This window comes from Saimiri boliviensis, chromosome 2 (assembly GCF_048565385.1).
Source record: "Saimiri boliviensis isolate mSaiBol1 chromosome 2, mSaiBol1.pri, whole genome shotgun sequence".
NCBI classification, from domain to species: Eukaryota; Metazoa; Chordata; class Mammalia; order Primates; family Cebidae; genus Saimiri; species Saimiri boliviensis.
The window spans coordinates 175,041,916-175,067,749 of record NC_133450.1 but is presented as its reverse complement, the minus strand read 5'-3'; the positions used below and the strand labels follow the sequence as shown (position 1 = coordinate 175,067,749).

Sequence of the window (25,834 nt, the reverse complement as noted above, 5' to 3'; positions counted from 1 at the left end):
TGACATTCAGCCTCCTGATTGGCGGATACAACAACGAGATGACCTCGCTTTCCTTTCTTCCTTTCTCTCTCTTAAATAATCTAGTTCGAAGAATGGAAGACTTTCGACGAGGGGAGGCAGGAATAAAACAAGGGTAATGAGGGAGCGGGGACGCAAGCAGCCCCAGAACCCGCCGGAGCGCGGCGGTTCCTGGTAGGGCCGCGTCAGGTGACGGATGTAGCGAGGGGGCGGGCTGCCTGGAGATGCGTTCCAGGCGTCCGGCCCCTGGGCCGTCCCCGCGGGACGCCCGCGCTGAGGGTGGGAAGATGGTGGTGGGGGTGGGGGCGCACACAGGGCGGGAAAGTGGCGGTAGGCGGGAGGGAGAGGAACCCGGGCCCCGAGCAGCCCGCGCGCGCGCCTCCCTAAGGGCGCCTCCGGCAGCCCTTCCCGCGTGCGCAGGGCAAAGAGCTGTTCCGAGATCTTGGAGGTCCGGGTGGGAGTGGGGGTGGGGGCAGGGGGTGGAGGTGGGGGGCGGCGCGCTCAGGGAAGGCGGGTGCGCGCCTGCGGGGCGGAGATGGGCAGGGGGCGGCGCGTGGGTCGCAAGTCTGCAGTTAGGGGCGCAGGAGCGGCGCTGCTCACCTCTGGTGCCAAAGGGCGGCGCAGCGGCTGCCGAGCTCGGCAGTGGAGGCGGCGAGAAAATGGTGCGCAGGTTCTTGGTGACCCTCCGGATTCGGCGCTCGTGCGGCCCTCCGCGAGTGAGAGTTTTCGAGGTTCACATCCCGCGGCTCGCGGGGGAGTGGGCAGCGCCAGGGGCACCCTCCGCTGTGGCCCTCGTGCTGATGCTACTGAGGAGCCAGCGTCTAGGGCAGCAGCCGCATCCTAGAAGACCAGGTAGGAAAGGCCCTCGAAAAGCCCGGGGCGCATTCGCCAATTGTTTTCTTTAGTGTGATTTCAAAAACAGATAGATCGTCTCTAGCACAGGCTAGGAGGAGGAGGTAACGGCAGTGGAGGCTTCCCCATTCGGGTTACAACGACTTAGACATGTGGTTCTCGCAATACCATTAAGCCTGGAGTCCCCTTCATACAGCCCCTCAATCGTGTGAAACTGAGGCGAACAGAGCTTCTAAACCCACCTCAGAAGCCAGTGACTCCCAAATATTCTGGGTGGGAGTGACTAAGCCGCCCCCCCCCAACACATACACACACACTTTCTTTCTTCCTAGGGGGAATATTGCTAACCGTCTAAGTTTTCTGCAGGGGGCCTTTTTTTTCCCCAGCCTCCTGGCAGGGTCACCACCTCCCACCTTCCAGGAGAGTAGAGGACCCGCGAGAGAAGGGGCACGCACGCAGTGACTTCCTGAAATGCTAACCAGGATCGTAGGATCAGTTACTGCTGCGAGGAGCAAACACTTGCTTCTTGGGGGGAGTTTTACAGCCAGCAGGGAAATGGGCTTTCTTTGTGAGTTAGAGGTAGAGGTCCGGCGGCCTGCGTGATTAAAACTGCTCCGGACAATGCTTGTATGTTTAGCAGACGACAGAACTGCAGAAATCCCAACTGATAATATTTTACTCATCTCAGACGACAGTTAACACAGTTTAAAAATGAGGCCTACTTCTTAAGAAACAGAATCCGAGGTAGTTTTGTCCTCAGATTGATAAATCTTGACCCAGCCGGTATAATTTACTACAACCAGGAAAACTGAAAGAATATACAGTTAAAATATGCACAATGCAAATAAAAACTTGTATAATAAGTCTAAAAGTAATTTAATGAGGCTTCACTTTTATGACCGTCCTTGTGGCATGCTTCGCCAGGAATATATAGCTTCAAAAAGCAAAGGCCAGCGGAGGGGTAATTATTTTTTTACTGCGATGTTGTCTCTTTCAAGTGGAAATATAAACCTGTTAAAACTCTGTGTTTAATTTAGTGTCTCAGTTTCTATTAGCAAAAATTTATAATCTATAGGATAAGCGCACATTTTTTACTTTTCATATTATGAAAGTTCATTTTTTTAAAAAAGTTATTCAAAGGAGCTTATAAAGGCCATTTCATGGCCTGTTGCTGGATTTAATTTTAATTCATTTTAAAATATTAGGAAGACCCTGGTTGTTTTTTTTACCAGTAGTTTATCCGTATCAGCAAAAATTTAGCCACTGTGATTCGTAACTGTTTGAATATAGTTCTTAATATTATTGTCTATATACAAATATTTATTATTCGGGGTTAATATTATTCTATATAAAATTATTCTATTTAAATTAAGTTGCTTCTAAAAATCTATAGTAACAAATTAGAAAATAGCAATGTATATAAATGCTGTAATTACATACTTTTTAGTTTAGGCATATAAAACATAACATTGAGGTTACTTTAAGTTAGAGAAAATATTTTATAGTATGTTAATGTATATGCATAAAATGCAAAAAATATTTAAATGATAGGTTCATTGAAATAAATCATTTTTTGTTATTTAGGTATAAATCAATTTTCAGGACGTATGTGAAAAGCCCAATCTTCAGGAAGTATCTGAAGATAGAACACACAGCTTGCATAGAATGTTTGTCTTGAAATATATGCAATTTTCAAATTTCATATGTAAAATGGTATACATAATATAAAATCTAGCAGTGTTAATTATAATATGTAATTATATATTTCACATGAATATATTTATGCCTATGTTTAAATTGATTTGGGAGTTTACATGGATACTAATTATGTTAGGATTTAAACAATTCCTTGAGAGGCACACGGGCTGACAATTGAATTATTTAATATCATTGCAAATAATGTTATTTTAATGTATTTTTTAAGTTTCTGCAAATATGTTTATTATGACTCTTTATTTTTTTATGATTGGAAATATGTATACTAAAATTCCACATTACCTGTTTCTTAACCACAGAAACCTGATAAATTCCCTCAGTTGATTTGTTACTTCTACCTTGGCACATTTATAAAATAGTCATATTTTTATTAGGAAGTTAAAATATTCATTTGTTTATAGCTATTTCAGAAGGCTGAGATTATTTTTTTCTTTAATAGCGTAGAGTCCTCTCAAGGTAAGTGCTGTGCAGTTAGTATAAACCATTATTCCCAATGCGTACATGATTCACAGTTTGTATTGTGTTCTAAATGAACCATGGCACTTTCAGAAATCAAGACTTAATATTTATTTTACTTCTTTGAGTACTCTTAAATTTTAGAAAGTCCATGATCATCCTAAGGTAGCAACAACATAGCCTATTACCATCTTTGTCCATATTTTACAGATCTATTATTCCGTATTAGTTCATCACTATCAACTACATGGTAGAGTTAAGCTAAACCATTTTCCCAATATATGAACAATTCCTGTTAGTAAAGTGATACAAACTGTCTCAAAAATACTGTCTTACAGCAAGGTTCAACCATGGGCCCAGTGCTTTTACACTTTCTACAAAGTCCTTGGAGAAACAGAGAAAATCCCACTTGCCTTCTGTACTACAACATCCTAGGCCAAACTAAAACTGAAATTTCACAGTAGAACACTGTATGTAGGCCAGGGGTGTCCAATCTTTGACCTTCCCTGAGCCACAAAGGAAGAAGAATTATCTGGGGACGCACATTAAATACACTAACAATAGCTGATAAGCTACAAACACACACACACACACACACACACACACACACACACAAACTCAAAAAAATCTCATGATGTTTTAAGAAAGTTTATGAATTTGTGTTGAGTGACATTCAAAACCATCCTGGGCTGCATGTGACCCTTGGACTCACAAGTTGGTCAAGCTTACCTTAGACCTTCCATCTGCTGCAAAACCCAGCCTGATACAAAACCCAACCTGATAAAAAGTTTTTCTGGTGCTTTATTTCTGCAGTGTAAGTTATATAAGTAATGGGTACAGTTTTTCTAAATAAAAAATTATTACATTGAATATGAATTTTTTAAAGCAAGTTACCTAAATTCTGATTCTCACATACCTAATTACTAATATCATCTCTATTTGTTGCCCAGTGAGATTAGTGTACCTCCTAAACTCCTCACCATCAAGAACAACAGTTTTGTATTATATATCAAGAATTTTAAAATGAACCCATACACTTTCATTCAGCTATTTTATATTCAGGCCTCATGCTAATCAAACAAAGGTTCTGACAAAGATTAATACAGACGGATAAGTAGTAGGAAGAAATAAAAAACTGCATAAAATTCTAGCAATAAAATGTTAAATTATGGTACAGTTATATTCTGGAACATCAGGTTTCTGAAGAATATGTAATAGACTGTTAAATGATTGCATTATAAAGTCAGGTTTTTTTAAAAGCAAAATTCAAAACAGTAAACAGTTCCCCTCCACCACCACCAAATTAGTTATAATGGTTTCCTCAGGAGGAGAGGGGTTGGGGGAAAGGTTGGTGATATTTATTTTCATCGTTTCACTTTTGAGTTTTCCAAAGTGCTATGACCATTATCACTAAAATATATGTGATTTCCAAAGCCTTTGGCACTGTAACAATCCTACATAGCGGGTGAACTAAGAACTTCTCTAGCCTTAGGTGGGTAAGGAGGGAAGAAAGGCAAGGAAACTGAGTTAAGTATCATACCCAAGGTCTGGGAAAGCCTGAGAGGGCTGTGATTTCAGAACCGTAATGCACGCTATGTCCAAGAAGTTCCATTTTAAACCCGTAAGTCCGTAGCTATATCCGTTTCCAAGGCTGCCCGGTTAGGCCTCTGGTCACAGAACTTGCGCCCTTCTTGGGATCCCTTCTCTCCGGCCCCCCTACCTCAGCCCACAAGCCCACTCTAGTCCCCTCCAATCAATTTCAGCCAGAGCTGGCCGCCTCTGCAGACACGCTGAGGGTGCAAGGGACCCGGACCCCAAAGAGCGCCTGAGGACAAGAGATGAGATGCTCGCTGCTCTTCCTCCGCTCCTCACCCCTACCATCCTCCTCCTCGACCCTAAGTTCCCCACTCTCTCAGTTCCTAGAGATGCTGCGGATCCCAGAGGCTTAACTGGCAGCTGAAGCAAGGCACTCCATCAAGAATTTGGATGCGTGGTTAAATTATCACTCCACCGCGCGCACTTTCCGCAGGAGCGATGTGATCCGTTATCTTAATTGTGGACCTGGGGTTCCACGTGGAAGACTATTGGGGTTTCACTGGTCGGAGTGGGGTGGGGGTAGGAGCAGGCAGAGTCTGAGAGGACGACAGGAAGGAGAGGACAGGAGGCAACTCTGGGTCAGCTCTCCAGTTTGGAACTGGCTAGGCCTTGTTTTGGAGAGGATGGGTGGAGAGAAGTGAGTCGGGGTTACTCGGAGGAACCACGGGGAATGTGGGCTTCTGAGGCTCGGCAGCCCTTTCATTCCCTTCCAAGCCAGATGGAGACCCAAGAGTGTTGAAGGGCCTCGCCTTCCCTCAGTTTCTCTATCTATATCTGGGGGTGCAGGATAGTAGGAAGAATGGCCTGTAGTATTTTTCCAGTGTTGATGTGTCTCCATTGTTTTCTTCTTATAGTGCAGCTTTCCCCATGTTTGAAAATGTTCTTTTTAAATGAAACCATTGATTAGAATAAAAAACGTCAGCAGCTATTAAAATAAGACCCATTTTCATGACAGTAAGCCAACCAATAGAGAAAACCTTGGGGATTAATAAATGAAGGATTTGTTTGGTAGATGATAAAAGATCATTTTAAAGAGTCCGACCCTTCCTAGAAAATACCCACCAACTTGGGACCTCAACAGATTCACCATATCCTAATGCATGCAATTTTAATGTGTATTCAGCAAACCCACATGTGTTTGCAATTGTCGATGTTTGCAATTGTCGATGCTACCAAATGTCAATAGCGTTTTTTTTTTGTTTGTTTTGTTTTTGTTTTTCTGTTTGTTGAATGTGAATCTCAGGTACGAAGCCATCTAAACAGAAGAAATTACAAGAATGATTTAAAATCACATATAAAACCAATAGTATTGCTAGAGGAGAATTAGTCAAGGACAGCATTATGAAGAAAGTGAGCGAGAATTTCCAAAGAGCAGAAAGAAGCATTATGAAGAAAGTGAGCGAGAATTTCCAAAAAGCTTGGTGGTCTAAGGGTTTCCATGCAGCAGGAATGCCAATATAGTGGAGTCTCTGAACCCACTGAGTCTTGGACTGTTTAACTAATATTTGTACTTCCAGATATAGTACAGTGCCTTGTACATAGTGGTATTTTTTAAAAATATAATGCCTCGTAATTTTTTCAATTTTTATTTTAGAAGGAGGGGGTACATGTGCAGTTTAATTACAAAGGTATATTGCATGATGCTCAGGTTTAGAGTACGACTGAATCTGTCACCCAGTTAGTGAGCATAGTACCCAGTAGGTACTTAGTACCCATAGTACCCAGTAGGAGCCCTGCTCCTTCCCTCTCTCCTCCATCTAGTAATCCCCAGACTATTGTTCCCATCTTAATGTCCAAATAGCATTTGTTTTTTAAAATGGGGGATTGAAGAAAATCTTAGTGCTTGACAGTGTCTCTTCAGTGCATTTATTTAATTCATGAGCACTGGAATGATGGTTGCATTTGGGCAGAACTATACTATCAAAAAGATACTAAAAGGAAAAACAAAAGTTAAATCTATCAACTACAGGACTGAAACTCCCAAAGCATCAGAGTTCCTTTAAAAAATAGTACATTGATTTTTATTTTTTATGACATATTGGCTTTGTTCATAATAATATAAACATGTTATCACAGAGGACTTCTTAATTCTTCAACTGTTTCTCAGTTTTCTCTTTCAGCTTCAATATCATAAATTATTTAAATGGTTGTGAATGGAGTAGGATTTTTTTAAGTAAAGGTTTTATAGAGGTTCAGAATTATGTGAACAAAGACATGTAATCTCTTAAGCAAACTGAAACTAATAAAGTTGTACACTTGAGGTAATGTAAATAAAAAGGTTTTGCTTTCTTAATTGAATTATGTGAATAACTAGAAATTTAAAAAGTATTACAAAGGTTAACAACAGCATCATTACCTGGGCTGCCTTTATAAATACATATTTCTGAGATTCACTTTCAGAAAATTTGATTCAGATTTGCTGTGGGTCCCAGAAATCTGCATTTTAAATAAATACTCAAAGGAGATATTATTACAAATGGCCCACTGGGACACAATTTGACCAGTATGACCAATTTTATTTTTTTAACCTTATTTCTGCTTATTTATCTTTGAATTGAGGTCCAGGATTTTAGGTAAGATTTTAAGGTGGAGTCAGTTTTCTGGATCCTTGGAAAGAGAGTCTGAGTAATCAGTGGATGAGTTATTTCACCAAATGAAGGAGACCCTTTATTATTATGTGACCCTTCGTCTGAATTGGAAAAGAATGTCCCTTTGATACCACATTTTTACAATCAGAACATAGTTTGAGAGACAAAAAATAACAAAATATATTTGTATTTTAAAGCTTATGGAACCAGACAGAAAATTTCCACATAGCCTATATATATCTTACCTTTATAAAACTCTATATACACTTATGTTTGCACAGGATGAATGGATCTCTCTCTCTCTCTGTGTGTGTGTGTGTGTGTGTGTGTGTGTGTGTGTGTGTGTGTTGTAATAAGACGTTTCTTTCATTTTATGAGCCAGACCAGGCTTATAATAAATCTAACAACCTAAAATTATGTAAGAAAGAAAAATCAAAGCACAAGTGTTACGCTTATCTAGCCATAATAGAATAAAGCATCTATGGACAAAATGATGGGTCTTTATGTCTCTGTAAAAGCACAGTGATGAAGGGAGAAATATAGATGAAAAATGTAAGCTAAAAAGTAACAGTTACAAGAAAAAATATCATACCTTTCAAATAATAATTTTTCTGCTTTTAAACTACAATTTGTCTAATATTATACCAGTGACGTTGCTGATGTATTAGGAAAAAGCTTGTTTTGCTTTCTTTTCTCGAGTGCCACCATTTTCTTGCTCTCATTTTCTTTCAGGCTGCCAGATCATCTGACTCAGCAATTGTATAACTCTCTCAACCAATTTAAAGAAACAGCAGCTATCTAGAGAACAATGACTCCCCCAGTTGCTAATCTAATTATTAAATGTTCAACATCAGATACTTTGAATTTTACTCCATGCAGTTTACATGCTGAATAGTTGAAGTTGAATATATTATATTTAACATTTAATTTTTAAAAGAAGCTTATTGAAACTTTCTCCCAAATCACATGGTAAAGTTCTCGTTTTCTTCAAAAATAATTAGGAGGAGCTTAATAATAATAGGACACTTCAACTTGCATTATCTTATTTAATTATCACAATATCCTTATGTTTTAGATGTTTCATTTTTTTCATTTTGTAGATCTGGAGACTGAGGCTCAGATAGGTTGCATGGCCTGCCAAAAACCACTGACTGGTAGTTGGTATATGGTTGAACTTGGTTGTTCATGGAATGCTATAAATATGTATATGGTTTCAGTTCCATCTCTTTTCGTTGTTATTTTGTAAGTCGATTAACTCCTTTGGGCCTCTACTATACTCAAGCATCAGCCATGTAAGTCACAGTAAATATTTATTAGTTGAAAGGAGGTTAACATCTTTCAAAAATTTGTTTTGTGAACAAAATAAAACCAATGAAAAATTATCATGTTAATGTGCACATAAATTACTTATTCCTATTCCTACCGTAATTGAAAAGCAATAAATGAGATACCTGTTCACCAACCAGCACAGGAACCAATTGAAGCATGCAGTTGAAAGATTACTTTCTTTAGCACTCAAATGACCTGTGAGCAGATTCTATTTCCTTTACTTATGAGGTGTCATGGTACCAGAATGAAGCATGAGAAACTCTCAGTGCTTTTATTTTCTCATCTGTAAACCTGAGACCCCATGGTATTTATGTAATAAGAAGTAGAAAAAATAGTATGTGTAAAGATTCACTGTAAACTTTTAAACAGCATACATTTATCAGTTATTATAATGCCTAAACTATTCCCTTAAGAAAGCACATTAGTTTTTTTACAGTAAATACCTACTTCATTAGAATGTATTTATTCAGTGTAGCTAGAAATTTCTAAACTCCATTTTTAAAATGTATATAATAAAAATATGTTTATGTATTAAAACTCCTGGTATATTCCAAGGTCTTCAATAAAATCAGTGTAAATTTGCATACTTGTATACTTTTAAATTCACATCTGTACAGAAGCTCTATATGGTGACCTTTAGGGTATGCCTCTAAGCTCTTCTAGTATTCATAACCATTAAAAACATATTAAGCAGTGTTCCTGAACCTTTGTTTTCTAAGGCAGGAAATCAAGGTAGCTTTAGAAAACTGGAAAAAAGTTATTAGTCTATCTAATAACCCAGAATAATAATTTCCAAAGGAATCACTGAAGACAACTGGATTTTTAATTCCTTCAGAATGGTTGTTATAGTCTGAATATCTGAATCAACAGTTTTGACCAAAAAATTTTTCTAAAAATTCTTTAGTATAAAAAAATTGTGTGTGTGTGTGTGTGTGTGTGAGAGAGAGAGAGATGATGAAAGGAATGATGGGCAGAAACATTAATGTAATCCTAAAAACATTCAAAATGCCTACCTCGAGGGTGACCTTCAATTATATTTATTCAAATTAGAAGAAGTTATTTAGAAGTAGGGTATCAAAGAAACAGACAAAATACATTAAATGGTATGCTTTCTCAAGTCCAAATTGGCCTGGGGTTTTAAACTGGTACAGAGTAAACACAGAGTATATTCTGTTATCATTGTATTTTTGAAAAATTAATTATGGAAGTTATCATCTTAACCATAACAACAAAAAAGAAAAAACTCTACCCTCACCCCAGAGACTGAAAGGAAAACATGAATGGAAATGTTAAATCTGTATGTGAAAAGTGCTAAAACATTAATAGAAAGCATTTACTTATTTAATCAAAGTTGATTATATTTCATCAAGAAGTTGATTCCTTTGAGGGGTGTTGAATCATGTATCAGGTGAAGAATGTGATTTGGGAAGACTGGTCTAACATAAGGAAATTTTCTTGCGATCTTTAATAATATCAGAGGGGATACTGGCTTCAGAACTCTCTGAAGTTCAGGAAGGGACACAGAAAATTAAACATAACAGTAAGACTATAGAGTCCTAAGAAAGCAAGCTACTTTTAAAGGATAGCTTTTTAGAGGGGAAATGGGGGACAATCATTCTCCATTTGATGAGGAAAGTTTCCAAGTAGATGGTCTCCCTGAAATTAGAGTATCCTAAATCATTCGTAAACCTATGGGTAAACCATGATTACTCAACCTCCACCCTCAGGAGTGAAAACTGAATACAATATTATTTCTTTGTGACTTTCAACATTATCTCAGAATTCTAATAGCATATACATGCATCAGCAGCATAAACAGAATGAGATATTACATATGCTTGTGTTAGCAATTAAAAAGGACAGCATGTTTGAGAGGAGAAAATCTGTCCCATCGAGAAGGAAAAAGGAGGGAGGTTGGGGATAGAAGTTTAGAGAAAATACACTTTGCAGTTCCTCAGTTTTGACTGTAGTTTTCCCATTGTACCTTCCACTTGAAATACACTGCAAGGAGTAGAGGTTGGTGGCAATGAATGTAAAGACTGAACACAGTGACATTCGCCGATATCACTTCTTATGATTTAATGAGGTTTGTTTTTAGGTGTTTTGTTTGGTTTTGTTTGAAATTCTTTTGTCATACCATAGGCAACTTTGTTACAAAGAAGCTCTTTTTTCAGTGGGTTATAATTCAGGAGATAGCATCATACCTTTTAGAAGAAAGTTTTCTTGTTGAAATTACAGATACCTGCCAGAATGTACAGTAATTAATGAAAAATTTCTCAAAGGGACATTTATTTTGATGACCTAAAGGAATAACTTGATAATAAATGTCATATATATTCTCAAAAAATTAAAAAGCACTATTTATTGAGAGCCTACTGTACACCCAGACTTTTATATATCTGACATTCTTTATTCCTCACAGTAACCTTATGGGGTAAATTTTATTTTCCCCACTTTGTGAGGTGAGGGAACAAAGGCTCAGAAAGTTTACATAACTTATTCAAGTCTACAGAGCTGGTAAATGAGAGGTCAGTTCTATCTGAGTTTAAAGACTAGGCTTGTCCCACTTGCATTTGTGTCACTCCCAAAATTATGATTAAGAATATGGCTGGCATTTCCCACTACCCACATTAAGTAGCTGTGGCCATAGAAAGAATGGAGAATGGAGAGAGGAACTGAGTTCAACATCTGCAGCAAACATTTATTAACTGGGTAACCATAGCAATGTACCACTCCTCCACTTTTTTATCTGTAAATCAAAATGGTGGCTTTTAGAAAAGCAATTTTGCAATATATTCAAGAGCCTTCTACCCTTTGAAAAACTGCAATTCTATTTTTAATAGCAATTAGAAACACCTTAACTATCTGACAACAGGGATATCATTAAATAAATTATAACTATTTTTCCAATGGATTGTGTTGCAGCTGTTGAACGTAGCATTTATGAAGTGTTTTTGGAGAAGTCTGGAAAATGCTCTAATGATAAGTTAGAAAAGGCTTATTTCAAAATTGTATAATATTTACAATGTAAAGATTAAGCAAAGAAAAAGACAGGAGGAAGTATATCAAAATGTTCATAATTATTGTTTTGGGGGGTAGTTTTTCATTTTCGGTGTGCAGTTAATTCCTTAATTATTTTAACATATATGAGCTTTACTCATGAAAGCAAATCATTAAAAAATGAGGGGGCTGAATTAAATGACTTTCAGGGGACTTTGCATGTCTTCGAATTCCAAATTTCTTTCACTACTGAAGAATAATCACAGAAGGACAGCAGTTTCTAAAAATGGAGAGCCAGTAATCTTGGCCCAGGTTTTACAACTTGCTCTAAAGCACAGTCCTCAAAGAAAAGGAAGCACTGATGAGTTGTTCACCACGTACTGGATAAATTATCATTAGGGAAACATAATTGTAGTAGGGAGAGTGAGGACCTCTCAAACAGAACTGGGAACCTTAAGTTCAAACTTTATCTTGATTCTTTTCATTATTACATAAGCACTCTGAGCCTCTTTTGTCTACATGATGAAGAAAGAATAATACTCTCTATCCAATGGGAGAGCTGTGGAATTAGAAATGACATATATAAAACTGCTTAATGCTTGTCACATAGTTGAGGTTCAAAAAACTATAGCTATTATTTTCTTGGCAACTTTTAATGAATTTCTTATTATCTCTGTTTCTGTCTGCCTGTCTCCTCTAATTATGTTTGTTACTTATTTTGTTCCTCAGGATGAGGCCAATTCTCAATATCTATGCTATATATAATATACATATATATCAAATATGTGCATATAATATGTACATACATACATACTGTGCTAATAATCTTTTAGTGTTCTCTGCTGATCAAATAGCCACAAACAGATATAAGTAATTCACCATAAGTAATTTATCAACATACAAAACATTCACAAAACAAGTTAGGGAATAATTGTTTTCATCAATTGCAAAGATTCCTCATTTCACAAGAGTCCACTCAAGATATTTTTAATAGTAAATTTCTTACATAGATTTAAAATCATATTTGTTTTGCATATAATTTAGAAAAGACATCTGCTATAAGTCATATACTTTTAAGTTACCTTCAAAATATTCTGGGAAAGATGATAATAGGTACTACTGATTCTATACCCAGTTAACATTTTAGAAACTAAGGTTGAAAATCGTTACTTAACTATAATTATGCATTAAATCTACAACACATCAAAGAATTTTGCATTTTGTACTATTGCTAAGATCCAGTTTGAGCAGGAAGATAAATTTTAACAATAATTCTGAATGAGCAGAGATAGCATAGAGTTTCTAAAAGAGCACCTTACTTATGGCAAATACTAAATAATTGTGCTATATGGAATTTAATTAAATAGAGAATAGCAAAAAGGAGAAAGAAACATCCTTTGTCTTGAAACTTCTAGAGATCTACTCCCAGGGACACATTGTCTTTTCTTAGCAAACTTGTTTGAAGGTCTGCTCTACTTTCTCAAATGTCTCCCTTTCATGCTGAAGCTATCTTTTTTCCTTGTAGAAAATAAATAATTAAATATCTTGCAGTTACTTACCTAAGAAAGTGCTTCTTTCCCATTTAAAATACTCTTATCACCCACACTGGACCTTGATTATCAGAATTTTTATCTGGGGCAGCTTCAGGGGCACTTTGGCACTTCAGGCTAACCCACAATCTATTTTTACACATTTCTGATTATGCCCACTTTGTAGATGAAGACATTGAAGTTAGAAAATAAAAGTCACTTGTTCAGGGTAACAAAGTAGGTGGTGGAGCTAGGCCAGGGACTCTGATTTCCTGACATTATTGCTTTCCTAAATTAAGAGGATGCATGGAATTATTCCTCCATTGCCTTTGTCTTCAAATCATTCTCTATTGCACCCAACATACTATTCTAGAACTTATCTATGAAGGCTTAACACAGCTGTACCTAGAAGCTCCATTACAAAGCATATATCTTGCTCTCATAATCTTCTTCCTACAGAACTTTCTTTAATCATGGGATCTTTTCCACACTCTGAAATCTTTTTTTCCTGGTAACTCAAGTGTGAGGTATCATTTTTCACAATGCATCACTCCAGTCTTCCGTGCTCAGGTGATTACTGTAGGCTCCACTCAAAAGCTCATCCCAGTTCAAGACCACCTTCATCTTCCAGAGAAGCAAATATACTGATGGCTGTTACCAATACATCCTCTTGACTAAGAACCCTTCTTTTGTAATTAATATTGACAACTTTAAGCCAAGTGCCTGACATATATTAGGTACTTGGTTACTCTTTCTCAAATAAAGTTATGAATGATGATTCTACTAAAAGTAACTCTGATTTGTCTACTAGTTTTATGTTTATTTAATTCATTAGAAAGGCCATGCACATAATACCAAATTCAGACAATACAAATCACAGAATGTGAAAAGCAAGTCGCATGCCAATCCCAGTTCTTCATTTCCTTGCCTCACAGGTAAAAGCTTTCTTTGTCTCTTCCCAGAGATACTCTATGTATATTTTGTTTTTAACCTCAAGCTATAGTTACAACAATTACCTTTAATAATAATGTTAATATTGAAACTGGTAAAGAAATATGTGTGCGGTATCTCACTTCAAGTGTTAAGAACAGAACAAGAGAAAGCCCACTTTGAAAATTATGGACATTGAATCTAGAAATAATCTCTAAAGATTTCAGTCAACACAATAGTTCATTAGATACATGAGAACTGTCACTTGTTCTAAGAAAAGAGCTATCGTTCAAACTCCTTTTATTTTCCTAACAAAATCGTCTTGCTTATCACATGAAATATATTCATATCATCCCTTGCCAATCCTACAATGCCTTGTCAGAACCAGAAACCAATTCTAGAGCACCAACTTCTAAAATATCTTTCTGTCTCTCTCTGGTAATATGTTGAAAGTAATCAAATATCTCTACTGTGTCATGATCTCTACCCTCAGCTGGGGTTCTCTAGTCTGATTTTTAAAAAACAAAACAAAAGACTTCTCTGTCTGAGTCTTACTCAGCCCATCTTCTCTCCTCATAAGAGGTATTCTAAACTTTTACCATTCTCAAACTTCCTACCCTACCATCTTATTTTCACTCTGCAAACAAGCTAGCTTCATCATTCATGGAAGGAAGTGCCTCCCCATTCTGACCTTTTCTCTCTCCCAAATCTACGTTATCTCTTGTGACCAAAGCTATAACCACCACAGCTGTGCTTTGAGTTCTGTTTCTTTATGACTTTTGAGGGACCTTGGGTCCTCAAAAATACCCTGTCTTGCCTATGTACTTAACCTTTCCTTTATTCTCTTCTAATTTTCTCTTCTCTTCACTTGGCACTTGCCCTTCAGGGTATGTGTGTGCTCAGGTCTTTTCCAACTTCCATCTGCCTCACTTCATGGTAAGGGCCTTGAACTATCACAACCAAGCTGTGAAAGAGTAGTCAACACAGTATCCCCACTTACTTGCCATCCCACTCTGCTGGTTTTTCTTTTGACTCTCTGAGTTCTTCACAGGCTCTTTTTAAGGAATAAGTCCAAATGAATTACTTTTAGTTTTCGTAAACTTCTATGACTTTGCACGTCCTCTTACCTCTGCCTAGAATATCTGTCTCCTTCTTTCCCATCTTTAAACTCTCACATCATTCTTCAAGACTGGGATCAGCTCTTAGCATCCAGGAAGGCTTTGCCTACTGGAAACAAATTAAGAAAGAGTTTGGTCCAATTTTCATTTTCTTGTATCATTCTCTGCTTTATTTTGCTCGTCTAAGAGCACTACATGCCTCACTTAATTCCTAAACAACTGTTTGAGACAAGTACAGTTATTATCCTAATCATGCAAATGAGAAAACAGAGGCCCGTATATGTTGAGTAACTTTGTTCAAAGAGAACCAGTAAGTGGAACAGTTCAGGTTTGAACCCTGGCAGTCTGACTCTCGAGATATTATGTTTGACCTACTCCCCTCTGCTCCTACCCTATGTCTGCCCTTAGCCTCTGAGCTTGTTGAATGAATGAACAGGTGGTAGTTTTTTTCTTACAAAACTGATCAGAATTAAGACAGGTTTAATTTCATAGTATAGATTTTTTTAAACTGCCAAGCAGTGCAAATCTAAAAAAGAATGGCATTCTCGAGAAAGGAAAAGTATGTGTGAGAATAATAACAATAACCAACAAACTTTAGTAAATTCTAGTAAATATAGTAAATTTTTAAATTAAAAGGTTTTGAACATACAGTATCATGTTTTATGGTCCCATGAAATATATAATAATCCCATTTTGCACACAGGAAATCTGAGGTTGGCATAAGCAGCACCAGGATCCAGGACTTTATATTTTCATTCTTCTAGGGTTTTGCACCTCAGGTTGAGCTGATATGTATGAGTAAACTGGGAACGTGGTGGGTTCTTTAAAAGAAAAACTAGGAAAGTTTTCACAGTATTATTAAACTTTACATAAGATTTATAATAGATAACGGACTCAATTTCTAGAGCAAAATGATCCCACCAAAGGATGCCATAATCCTTCCAGAGCTCTTCTGCAAGATATGAGAGTGTATACATATCTAAAACTTGTTATTTCCAAAGTAGTCAGCTTTTACATCTGCATCTAATGCGTCTAAATGTTGTTTTTGTATCACCGCATCACCCATCTTCTTCACCAATAGCTCAATATACATACGTACATATACATATCTATGTGTGTGTGTATATATACACATACACACACACACACATATATATATATATATTTTTTCACAAGAGCTATAAGAGTTCTTGATGTAGGAATCCATCGTAGAGTTTCAGAGAAATCTCTGAGTTCCCTAAAAGTTTTATTCAGAAATACATGTGTAACTGAACACATCTTTTTTTTAAAAAAAATCACTACCTACTTTCTTTTTTGGGCAGGTCTTTCAACAGACTCTTGAAAGAGCCTACTCTTTCCACTCTCCACCCCCATTAAGAATCATTATATTAATGATGGAAATGTGTTAAATGTGTTCCCTCCCTCCCATCCTTGAAACCAATCTTTCTTCCTCCTCTATCATAAAATACCTTAAGCTAAACCAAAAGAATTTTATTTATCAATAGTTTGAATTTTCCATATTATGGCTAGACAGATAATTGAGAGGTACCCAAGGAAAATATAAAAGCACAGTAATGCAGTGTAGATTTTAATAACATACTTGACATCCCAAATTGTTTTCATTGACTTCATTTTTAAAACTACCTGTTTAAAAATCAAGCAGGAACTAAAAGTACAAGATATGCTGGGACTACAAGGTTTAAGTCAACCAGGGATTGAAATGTAACTTTTAAACAGAGCTGGATTATCCATAGGAAGGTTAAGCATGTGCTTAAGGCATCATCAGAGTCTGAGCAATCCATTTTTTAAAAATGTATGTTATTGAAAACCTTAAAAAGTAATAGTCACAGGAAAAATTAGAACTTTTATGTCTTTGCACTTGTTATACTCGTTAGTGCTGTTTAACTTTTCATTATAAGTGAGGGCGGTGGAGGGTGCCCATCATCTCCATCATCTTTTCAGGGAGTTAAGATCTTCTTGCTCTTCCCCCCGCCCCCGCCACCCCAGACAGAGTTTCACTCTTGCTGCCCAGGCTAGAATGCAATGGCAAGATCTCCACTCACTGTAACCTCTGCCTCCCAGGTTCAAGAGACTCACCTACCTCAGCGTCCCAAGTAGCTGGGATTACAGGCCCGCGCCACCATGCTGGGCTAATTTTTGTATTTTTAGTAGAGAGGGGGTTTCACCATGTTGGACAAACTGATCTCTAATGCCTGACCTCAGGTGATCCACCCGCCTCGGCCCCCCAAAATACTAGGATTACAGGCGTGAGCCACCACGCCCAGCCTTTCCTTTTATGTAATAGTGATAATTCTATCCAAAGCAATTTTTTTTTTTTTTTTTCTGAGTCGGAGTCTCATTCTGTCACCCAGGCTGGAGTGCGGTGGCTCACTGCAACCTCCGCCTCCCAGGTTCAAGAGATTCTCCTGCCTCCGCCTCCTGAGTAGCTGGAATTACGTGCGCCACCACGCCTCGCTAATTTTTGTATTTTTGTAGAGACAGGGTGTCACCATTTTGGCCAAGTTGGTCTCCAACTCTTGACCTCAGGTGATCCACCTGCCTCAGCTTCCCAGAGTGCTGGGATTACAGACGTGAGTCACTGCGCCCGGCTCCAAACCATTTTCTTTTCATGCCTCAAAACAGAATTGCAAGCCAGTCCTCAAAATGGACAATTCAAGAGATAACAGGTATTAGCTTAGGATGTGTGGCACTGTTCTTAAGGTTCGTATGTATGAATACATCAATTCATTTAAATTCACAACAACTCCTGTAAAGCAGGGGGCACTCATATTCCCCTCCCCCTTTGTAACTAAAAAAGAATGCAAGGTATTTTCAGTGGGAAGGGGAAATGTGCATGTGAAGGAGACAGGACACTGTGTAAAGCTGATCTTTGAATCACTGTGCAACTCTGCCTCTAGAACACTGAGCACTTCTTCTGGTCTAGGAATTATGACTTATTGAGAATGGAATCCGTCCTTCCAGTACTCCCTCCCATTGGCACAATTCTCCCCTGTCCGTATTAAACAAACCTCATTTTGTCAGAATCTGCCTTTATACCAGGCAATGCACACGTGTAAGAAACCCACGCCCTAGACAGCCGTTTTGCACATAGGAGGGGAAGGGGCGGGGAAGGAGAGAGCAGGCCGACTCTCCAAAAGGAATCCTTTGAACTAGGATTTCTGACTTAGTGCACCCGGCGCTCTCGAAAATCAAGGGTTGAGAGGGTAGGGGACGCTTCCTAGTCGCACAGGTGATTTTGATCCTCGCTGGGCTCTCAGAAACAGAAAAGAATAATTTTGCTTTTTCTTGTGAGTAAAAGAAGAAGCCATACTTTCCCTGTGACTCCAAACACCCCGATTCAATCCGGCAGTTAGGAAGGCTGTACCGTGGAGGAAGGAAACGTGCGCGGGGGGAGGGGCGTGGGGGGTGCGAAATTTCGTTTCGCTCGGACGCAAACGCGCGGTTGCTGGGAGGCGGGGGAGCCAGGCCGGGAGCGGGGCTGCTGGAGGGCGGCGTAGGAGCAGGTGGGGAGGAGTCCGGCCTGTCCTCGCCGCCTCTGGGCTGCGGCGGGCGAGGGCCGCTTCCGGCCGGTGCCCCCCGGGGGAGACCCACCTTGGGGCGGCTTCAGGGGTGCCATCTTCGCAACGAGTGCATAGCCCCTCCTCGGAGGACTAGCGAACGGCGCCCCCCTGCCTGGAAAGATACAGCCGTTCCTCCAGAGGAGTCGAGGGACGGAGTGGCGGGTGTTGGGGGTGGGGGCTCTTCCGCCCGCCCTCCCGGGTGGAAGAAAGAGGAGGGGCGGGCTGGTCTCGGGACTGTAGTGCGGGCCGCGAGAGCTCCGCGGGCGCGGAGAGAGGGAGAGCTGGGAGCGAGCCGCCGGCAGCCGCATGGAGCCTTCCGCGGACTGGCTGACCACGGCCGCGGCCCGGGGTCGGGTGGAGGAGGTGCGGGCGCTGCTCGAGGCGGGGGCGCCGCCCAACGCACCGAATAGTTACGGTCGGAGGCCGATCCAGGTGGGTAGAGGGCCTGCAGCGCGAGCAGGGGGTGATAGGCGACTCTGGAGGACGAGGTTGGCAGGGGAATCAGGTAGCGCTTTTATTCTGGAAAAAGGGAGGCTTCCTGGGGAGTTTTCAGAAGAGGTCTGTAATCACAGACCTGTTCTTCTCGGGGCCCCGGGAAGCCACGGAAGGATTGAGGAGGCCCCGGCGTGCAGATCTCTGGAATGCTGTAAGGATCTGAAGAGGGGGGAAATATTTGTATTAGATGGAGGTATGCTCTTTATCACATGCAAAAATTTACAAACGTTTGGAATAAAACGCGAGTCTTAAAGAAATGTAGGATGTACTGGAGCTACTTAGCCCTGAATTCACAGATACCTGGATGGAGCTTATCTTTCTTGCTAGGAAGTATTATCAGTAAAAATCTTACGTGTATGTGGGAATAAATATCGAATATAAATTTCTGATCGAAATTATTCAGAAGCGGCCGGGTGCGGTGGCTCACGCCTGTAATCGCTGCACTTTAGGGGTCCGAGGCGGGCGGACCACAAGGTCAGGAGTTGTAGACCAGCCTGGCCAACATGGTGAAACGCCGTCTCTACTAAAAATACAAAAATCAGCCGGACATAGTGGTGGACGCCTGTAATCCCAGCTACTCGGAAGGCTGAGGCAGGAGTGGAGGTTGCAGTAAGCCGAGATCACACCACTGCACATAAGCCTGGGTGAAAGAGTGAAAGTCCGATAAAGAAAAGAAAAGAAAGAAATTATTCCGAAGCAACTACATATTGTGTTTATTTTTAAGTGAGTAGGGCAGATATATGTTTGCTGTAGGAACTTAGGCAATACAGATAGTCGTATGTAATGAATCACATTCGTGTGATCACGCCAGATGTAATATGTAGTCACCATTTTGGGAATATCTGCTGACATTTTGGCTGTTTTGCTATCTTTAGCTTTCTTGATATAATTTATTTATGATAAAGTTTTAGAGATTTTTCATTTCCTCATTTTTTTGAAAAGTAGTGTTTCTCCTCTCTCCACTCCGGTTTTGTGAGGGGTTAGGGGATGATTTAAAAGTAATTAATCCTGGGTATCTTTGCATCTCTAAAATTGTACCAGCAGCTTGGACCTGGAAGTTTGGCATTGGAGCCCTAAAATATCTTAGAAGAGACCTTATTTGTTTAAAAGCAAAAAGGGAAAAGAAAAGTGGATAGTTTTGACAATTTTTAATGGGGTAGGGAGAAGAACATGTAGAAAAGGGGAAATGACGTTGGCTTAGAATTCTAATTACATTGATGCTTAATATAGAAACTTACTTATATAAACATTTTAAGTACTAAATTCATATTAATTTCTTATCAAATGAGTTTAAGCATTCTACACATTTTCATTCAATTGATTCATTTTCTTTTTGCTTTGGATTTCTACCATGATTTAAATAATTACATATGGGTTACTTTTTAGATTTTTCATACTATGAAAAATAAGAAAAACCATTAAGACTAGTTTTATGAACAAAACGAAGGACTTCATTGAACACACAAAACAATACATTTACTGCAATATTTTGTCTTTTTGTAGCTGCAGTTTGGTTTGCTTGTACTTTCTCTTTGCCTCTTTGAAAAATAACAGTTTCACTTTCTCAGGACAGGATTTAGTAACTACAATATTAATTTAGTATAATTCTTTGATTTGGGCAACTTATGCAATTTGTGTTTAATACAAAATGTACCTAAAAATAGATAATTCCTCTTTATAACACCACCATCCTCAAGCTAATATAACAAATAACAGTTATCTCAAAATAAATTGTCTGCTTCTACCACATAACACTCAAATTTTAAGGTTGCTATGACTGCAGACAGTATTTTAAAATTCCTCTTTGGAAATGGCTTTGTTTCCAAGATGATTTAGCAACCAAAGAAGTGACCATCTCTTATTTAATGAACTCTCAAATCATAAATCTGGAAAGTGTTTAAGTTTCCTATTGTTGCTGCTACAAATTATCACAAATGTATTAGCTAAAGCAAACACAAAATTATTATTTTACAATTCTAAAGATCAGAAGTCAAAAATGGGTCCACAGGGTTCCATTCCTTTTGGAAACTCTAAGGGAGAATCTGTTTCCTTGTCTCTTCCAGCTTCTGGTGACCATCAAGTTCCTTAGATCTTGGCCCCTGTATTTTCTCTCTGGTCTCTGCTTCTAATATCTTCTCTCTGACTGTGACCCTCTAATAAAAACACTTGGGGTTATATTGGGCCCACCCTGAAAATTCTGGATAAACACCCTTAAGACCATTAATTAAATCACATCTACAAAGCCTCTTTTGCCACATTAGGTAATATATTAACAGCTTTTGAGGATTAGGACATAGATAATTGGGGGGGGGGTGTTATTCAGACTACCACGGAAAGGAATTTTAGGACTAATTAGACCAGCCTTATTGTTTAATACTTGAAGGAATTGAAGTTTTGTAATTGGAGAGCATCGTGCTAAATGAAATAAGCCAAACACGGAAAGACAAATATCACATGTCCTTACTTATTTGTGGAATATAAAACAATTAAATTCTTAGAAGTAGAGAGTAGAATGGTGGTTACTGGAGCTAGGGGAGTGGAAGGAATAGGGAGATGGTAATCAAAAATACAAAGCCTCGGTTAAGATGGGAGGAGTAAGTCTGGTTTTTTTTGAGATGTGTTTCACAGCGTGATGAATATAGGTAAATAGTATATCCCAAATGCTCTCATTTGATAAAAATGTCAAATGTTTGAGTTGATGGATAGGTTAATTAGCTTGATTTAATAATTCCCCATTGTGTTCAAAGATTATAACATCATATTATACCGTATAAATATATACAACTATAATATGCTAATATACAATTTTAAAACTAATATAAGAAATTGAGGTTCAACATTCCCAGAAGCTAAGGTAACTTAAAAAGTTTTGTGAAAATGTGTGTGTTTTTTTTAAGTTTTCTCTTTTTAACAATTACCACATTCTGCGCTCGGATATACAGCAGTGAACAACAACAACAGAAAATCTCCAGGCCTAACATAATTTCAGGAAGAAATTTCAGTAGTTGTATCTCAGGGGAAATACAGGAAGTTAGGCTGGAGTAAAAGTCAGTTTGTCCCTGTTCCTTTGCTGTTGTCCGTGTCTCACAGGGCTCTCTGCCTGTGGCTACAGCTCCGCAAAAGTTCGGAGAATATAATGGAATTTAATGTGTACTGAAGAATGGATAGGCGAACTGTAAAAGGAAATTGGAAATTGGAAGCAAAGGTAGGCTAATTAGACACCTGTGGCTTGTGTGGGTGTCTGCTTGGCGGTGAGGGACTTCACACTGACGTCCTTTCTGTCCCCTACCCTGCCTCTGACCACTGTGCTCTCTCTGGCAGGTCATGATGATGGGCAGTGCCCGCGTGGCAGAGCTGCTGCTGCTCCACGGCGCGGAGCCCAACTGCGCGGACCCCGCCACTCTCACCCGACCGGTTCACGACGCTGCCCGGGAGGGCTTCCTGGACACGCTGGTGGTGCTGCACCGGGCCGGGGCGCGGCTGGACGTGCGCGATGCCTGGGGCCGTCTGCCCGTGGACCTGGCTGAGGAGCGGGGTCACTGCGACGTTGCAGGGTACCTGCGCGCGGCTGCGGGGGGTACCACAGGCAGTAGCCCTGCCCGCGCAGATGCCGCGGAAGGTCCCTCAGGTGAGGACTGGTGATCTAAGAATTTGCACCCCCGGAGAGCTTCCAAAGCTCGGAGCATTCCTTTTCCAGAAGAGAAAGTTCAGCCGGGGAGACCAGTCTGGGGTCTCGCCTTAGCTCACGCAGTCGTCAGACAGCCTGAGTCTCCTGATCGCGCTGCCTGGCCAGGGCAGCAAATGGGAAATAATCACGACAGGGACTTTCGCATGTGAAAGCCCATTTTGTAAATTATACCTCCCAAAATATAACACCACCCAAACACCTACCCTCTCCTAGTTTAAGGCCTAGATTGTGGAGCATTGAAGACTCAAGAGGCTAAAGGAAGAGGCTCCTTCTTCCTCCAAACTAGGGCCAGTTGCGTCCACTTACCGGGTCTGTTTCCTCATTTCCATACAAGGTGGCTGGACCAACCCTAGGACTTCCAAAACCAGTTGTGTGTGGCACCATCTGGAGATCGCTCAATCTCAGCTCTACTATACAACTCAACTAATCCGACCCTCCGCTTTATGCGGTAGAGTTTTCCAGAGCTGCCCCGGTGGGTTCTGTGGGCATCAGGACCAAAACTTCGCTGACCTTAGCTGACTATGCAGCACTCTATGGCAGACAGAGACCCTCTCCTTTGCCTCTTAAACTTGTGCAAGAGATCGCTGAACGATGAAGATAGAATTGTGGTTCTCCTTGCCTTTCCTTTTTGCGATCTCAAAGCATCCTCCCTCCGCCCCGGTTCCATAGCCTCAGTTTGCTAACCCTCACAGCTGTCGGCTGGAAGTGCCAACATTACTCAATTGTTCGTGGAGGGGGAACAATTTTTTTAAAAAACCAAATAGATATATGAAGCAATACACGGGAATTAACACAAATATTTAAGGTAAAACATGACCTTGAAGATTTTGAAATCCATCTTATTTTGGCCCAGGATGGGGAACTGGGTTCCCTGGGCCATAGGCGAGCCTGGGTGGATGAGGTGGAGAGTTACCTCTAAGCCCTCTGCTGGGGGATGCTGTAATACTGAACGCAAAATCACCTTCCAAGTTAAAGATGCAGAGTTCTTTACTCAGTCCCTCTTCCCCAGCATTCCCCGACTTCGCCTCGGGTTACAGCTTGCAGCCGGGTCGCTGTCCAAAGAGCTACCAATTACAGCACGTTTCCAGGGCTGAGCACAAAGCTGGAGAAGCCGAGTGGGAGAAGGAGTAAAACTATTGAATTAAGCCACAAGCTAATAAATAAATTGAACGACTCTTAATAACCAAACCGAAGATATTTAATCCAAGCACACAAGTCTTTCATACCTTCCTTCCTCCCTTCCTTCTCTTTCTCCCCAACACCCCCTTTTCAAGCACAATTAATTCTATGGTTAGATTCTACTTCGTGATCAGTCATGTCGTACTAGGCGATGGGCACACCAAGGTGAATGAGACGAAACGGGAGTCTTGCCCTCATGATGTTTACATTTGGAGACAGGGTCGATCTGTTGCCCAACCTGAAGTGCAGTGGCGCAATCACAGCTCGCTGCAGCCTTGACCTCCCTGGCTCGAGGGGTTTTCCCACTTCAGCCTCTGGACTAGCGGACTAGTGGAGACCACAGGCGTGCGACACCATGCCTGGCTTCCCCCCACCCCCTTAAAAAGTAATAGAGACCAAGGCAGGGCGCGGTGGCTCACGCCTGCAATCCCAGCACTTTGGGAGGCCGAGGCGGGTGGATCACAAGGTCAAGAGATCAAGACCATCCTGGTCAACACGGTGAAACCCCGTCTCTACTAAAAATACAAAAAATTAGCTGGGCATGGTGGTGCGTGCCTGTAATCCCAGCTACTCAGGAGGCTGAGGCAGGAGAATTGCCTGCACCCAGGAGGCGGAGGTTGCGGTGAGCCGAGATCGCACCATTGCACTCCAGCTTGGGTAACAAGAGCGAAACTCCGCCTCAAAAATAAAAAAATTAAAAAAAAAAATAAAGTAATAGAGACCAGGTTCTTACCATGTTGTCTGGGCTCAAGCAATCCTCTCGCCGCCTCCGCCTCCTAAAGTCCTGGGATTACAGTCCCAAGCTATCGTGCCCAACCTGGGAAACATGTTCAGCAAGATAACAATGTATTTTCAGAGAACAAGTTTATAAAACCCATGCAATGGGTATGAAGCGTGAATAGGAGGAGAGGGCTAAAGAGTGGTCAGAGAATCTAATGAAAGCTACGGGAGGAAGACACTGTCAAGTGCAAATGCTGCCTCAGAAATAAATATAAAAGGTTGGGAGAACCAAACGGCGAGCTGGAGCCCGTACGCAGTGAGATTAGAGAGGAAGGCAGAATCCAGATCATATAGGGTCAAATAAATGAGCATCCATTTTGTTTCAGAAATGATAGGAAGCCATTTGTGGGTTTGTAGGGGAAGGCATGCGTAGGCAACCTACGGGAATGGAACTCTAGTTTCTCCCGCAGCTGAGGAGTGCCAGATGCTGAGGCGCCTTTTGGTTAACTCGCTCTGGCTGACTCTGTACCAGATGCAAAAAAGGAAAGGCCACGTTTTCACGCCTTCGCGCCTGGCATTGTAAGCAGGCACTGACACTCATTACGTAACACTCGTTTTCTTGCAACCTGGCTGGCCGTGCGATCGCGCTTTCTCTGCCCTTGGCCGGGTGGACCTGGAGCGCGTGAGTGGTCAGCGAGCCTGGAGCAGCAAGGCAGGACCTGGCTCGCTGCTGGACCAGGGAGGTGTGGGAGTGCGGTGGCAGCGGGTACATGCGCGTGAGGCCATTGCGAGAACCTCGTACATAAGTACTGCAGTGCGAGTGGGGACGGCAAGAGAGGAGGATGGGATGGGCCACACATCTTTGATCTCTGGTTTCTAACGCCTCTTTTCTTTCTGCTCTCTGCAGACGTCCCCGATTGAAAGAATCATTGAGGCTCTGAGACACTTCGGAGAGACTTAGATCATCAATCACCGAAGTTCTTACAGGGCAACTGTCCCCACCCCATCCCACCCCGCTTCGTAGTTTTAACTTAGAAAA

At 40.5% G+C, this 25,834-nt stretch overlaps 1 protein-coding gene across 6 annotated transcripts; it reads left to right on the top strand.

Annotated features, from left to right (window-relative positions):
* Positions 1-70: 70 nt before the first annotated feature.
* Positions 71-25,834, top strand: CDKN2A (cyclin dependent kinase inhibitor 2A). Of its 6 annotated transcripts, none has more exons than XM_039474773.2 (3): positions 71-133; positions 22,530-22,836; positions 25,703-25,834. In XM_039474773.2, exons 2-3 carry the CDS (start codon positions 22,533-22,535, stop codon positions 25,714-25,716), a joined length of 318 nt encoding a protein of 105 aa, XP_039330707.1. In that variant the 5' UTR covers positions 71-133; positions 22,530-22,532; the 3' UTR covers positions 25,717-25,834. The 6 variants fall into 6 exon arrangements, with proteins under 6 accessions (XP_039330707.1, XP_074251032.1, XP_074251033.1 ...); XM_074394931.1 differs by lacking the exon at positions 71-133 and adding an exon at positions 785-870; XM_074394932.1 differs by lacking the exon at positions 71-133 and adding an exon at positions 2,302-18,440.

Bases quoted from the DNA above. Each gene is read 5' to 3' on its own strand.
- CDKN2A (XM_003928190.4), top strand. From the start codon at position 19,020: ATGGAGCCTTCCGCGGACTGGCTGACCACGGCCGCGGCCCGGGGTCGG. The intron at 19,146-22,529 runs GTGGGTAGAGGG...TCTCTCTGGCAG, and splicing joins ACGGTCGGAGGCCGATCCAG to GTCATGATGATGGGCAGTGC.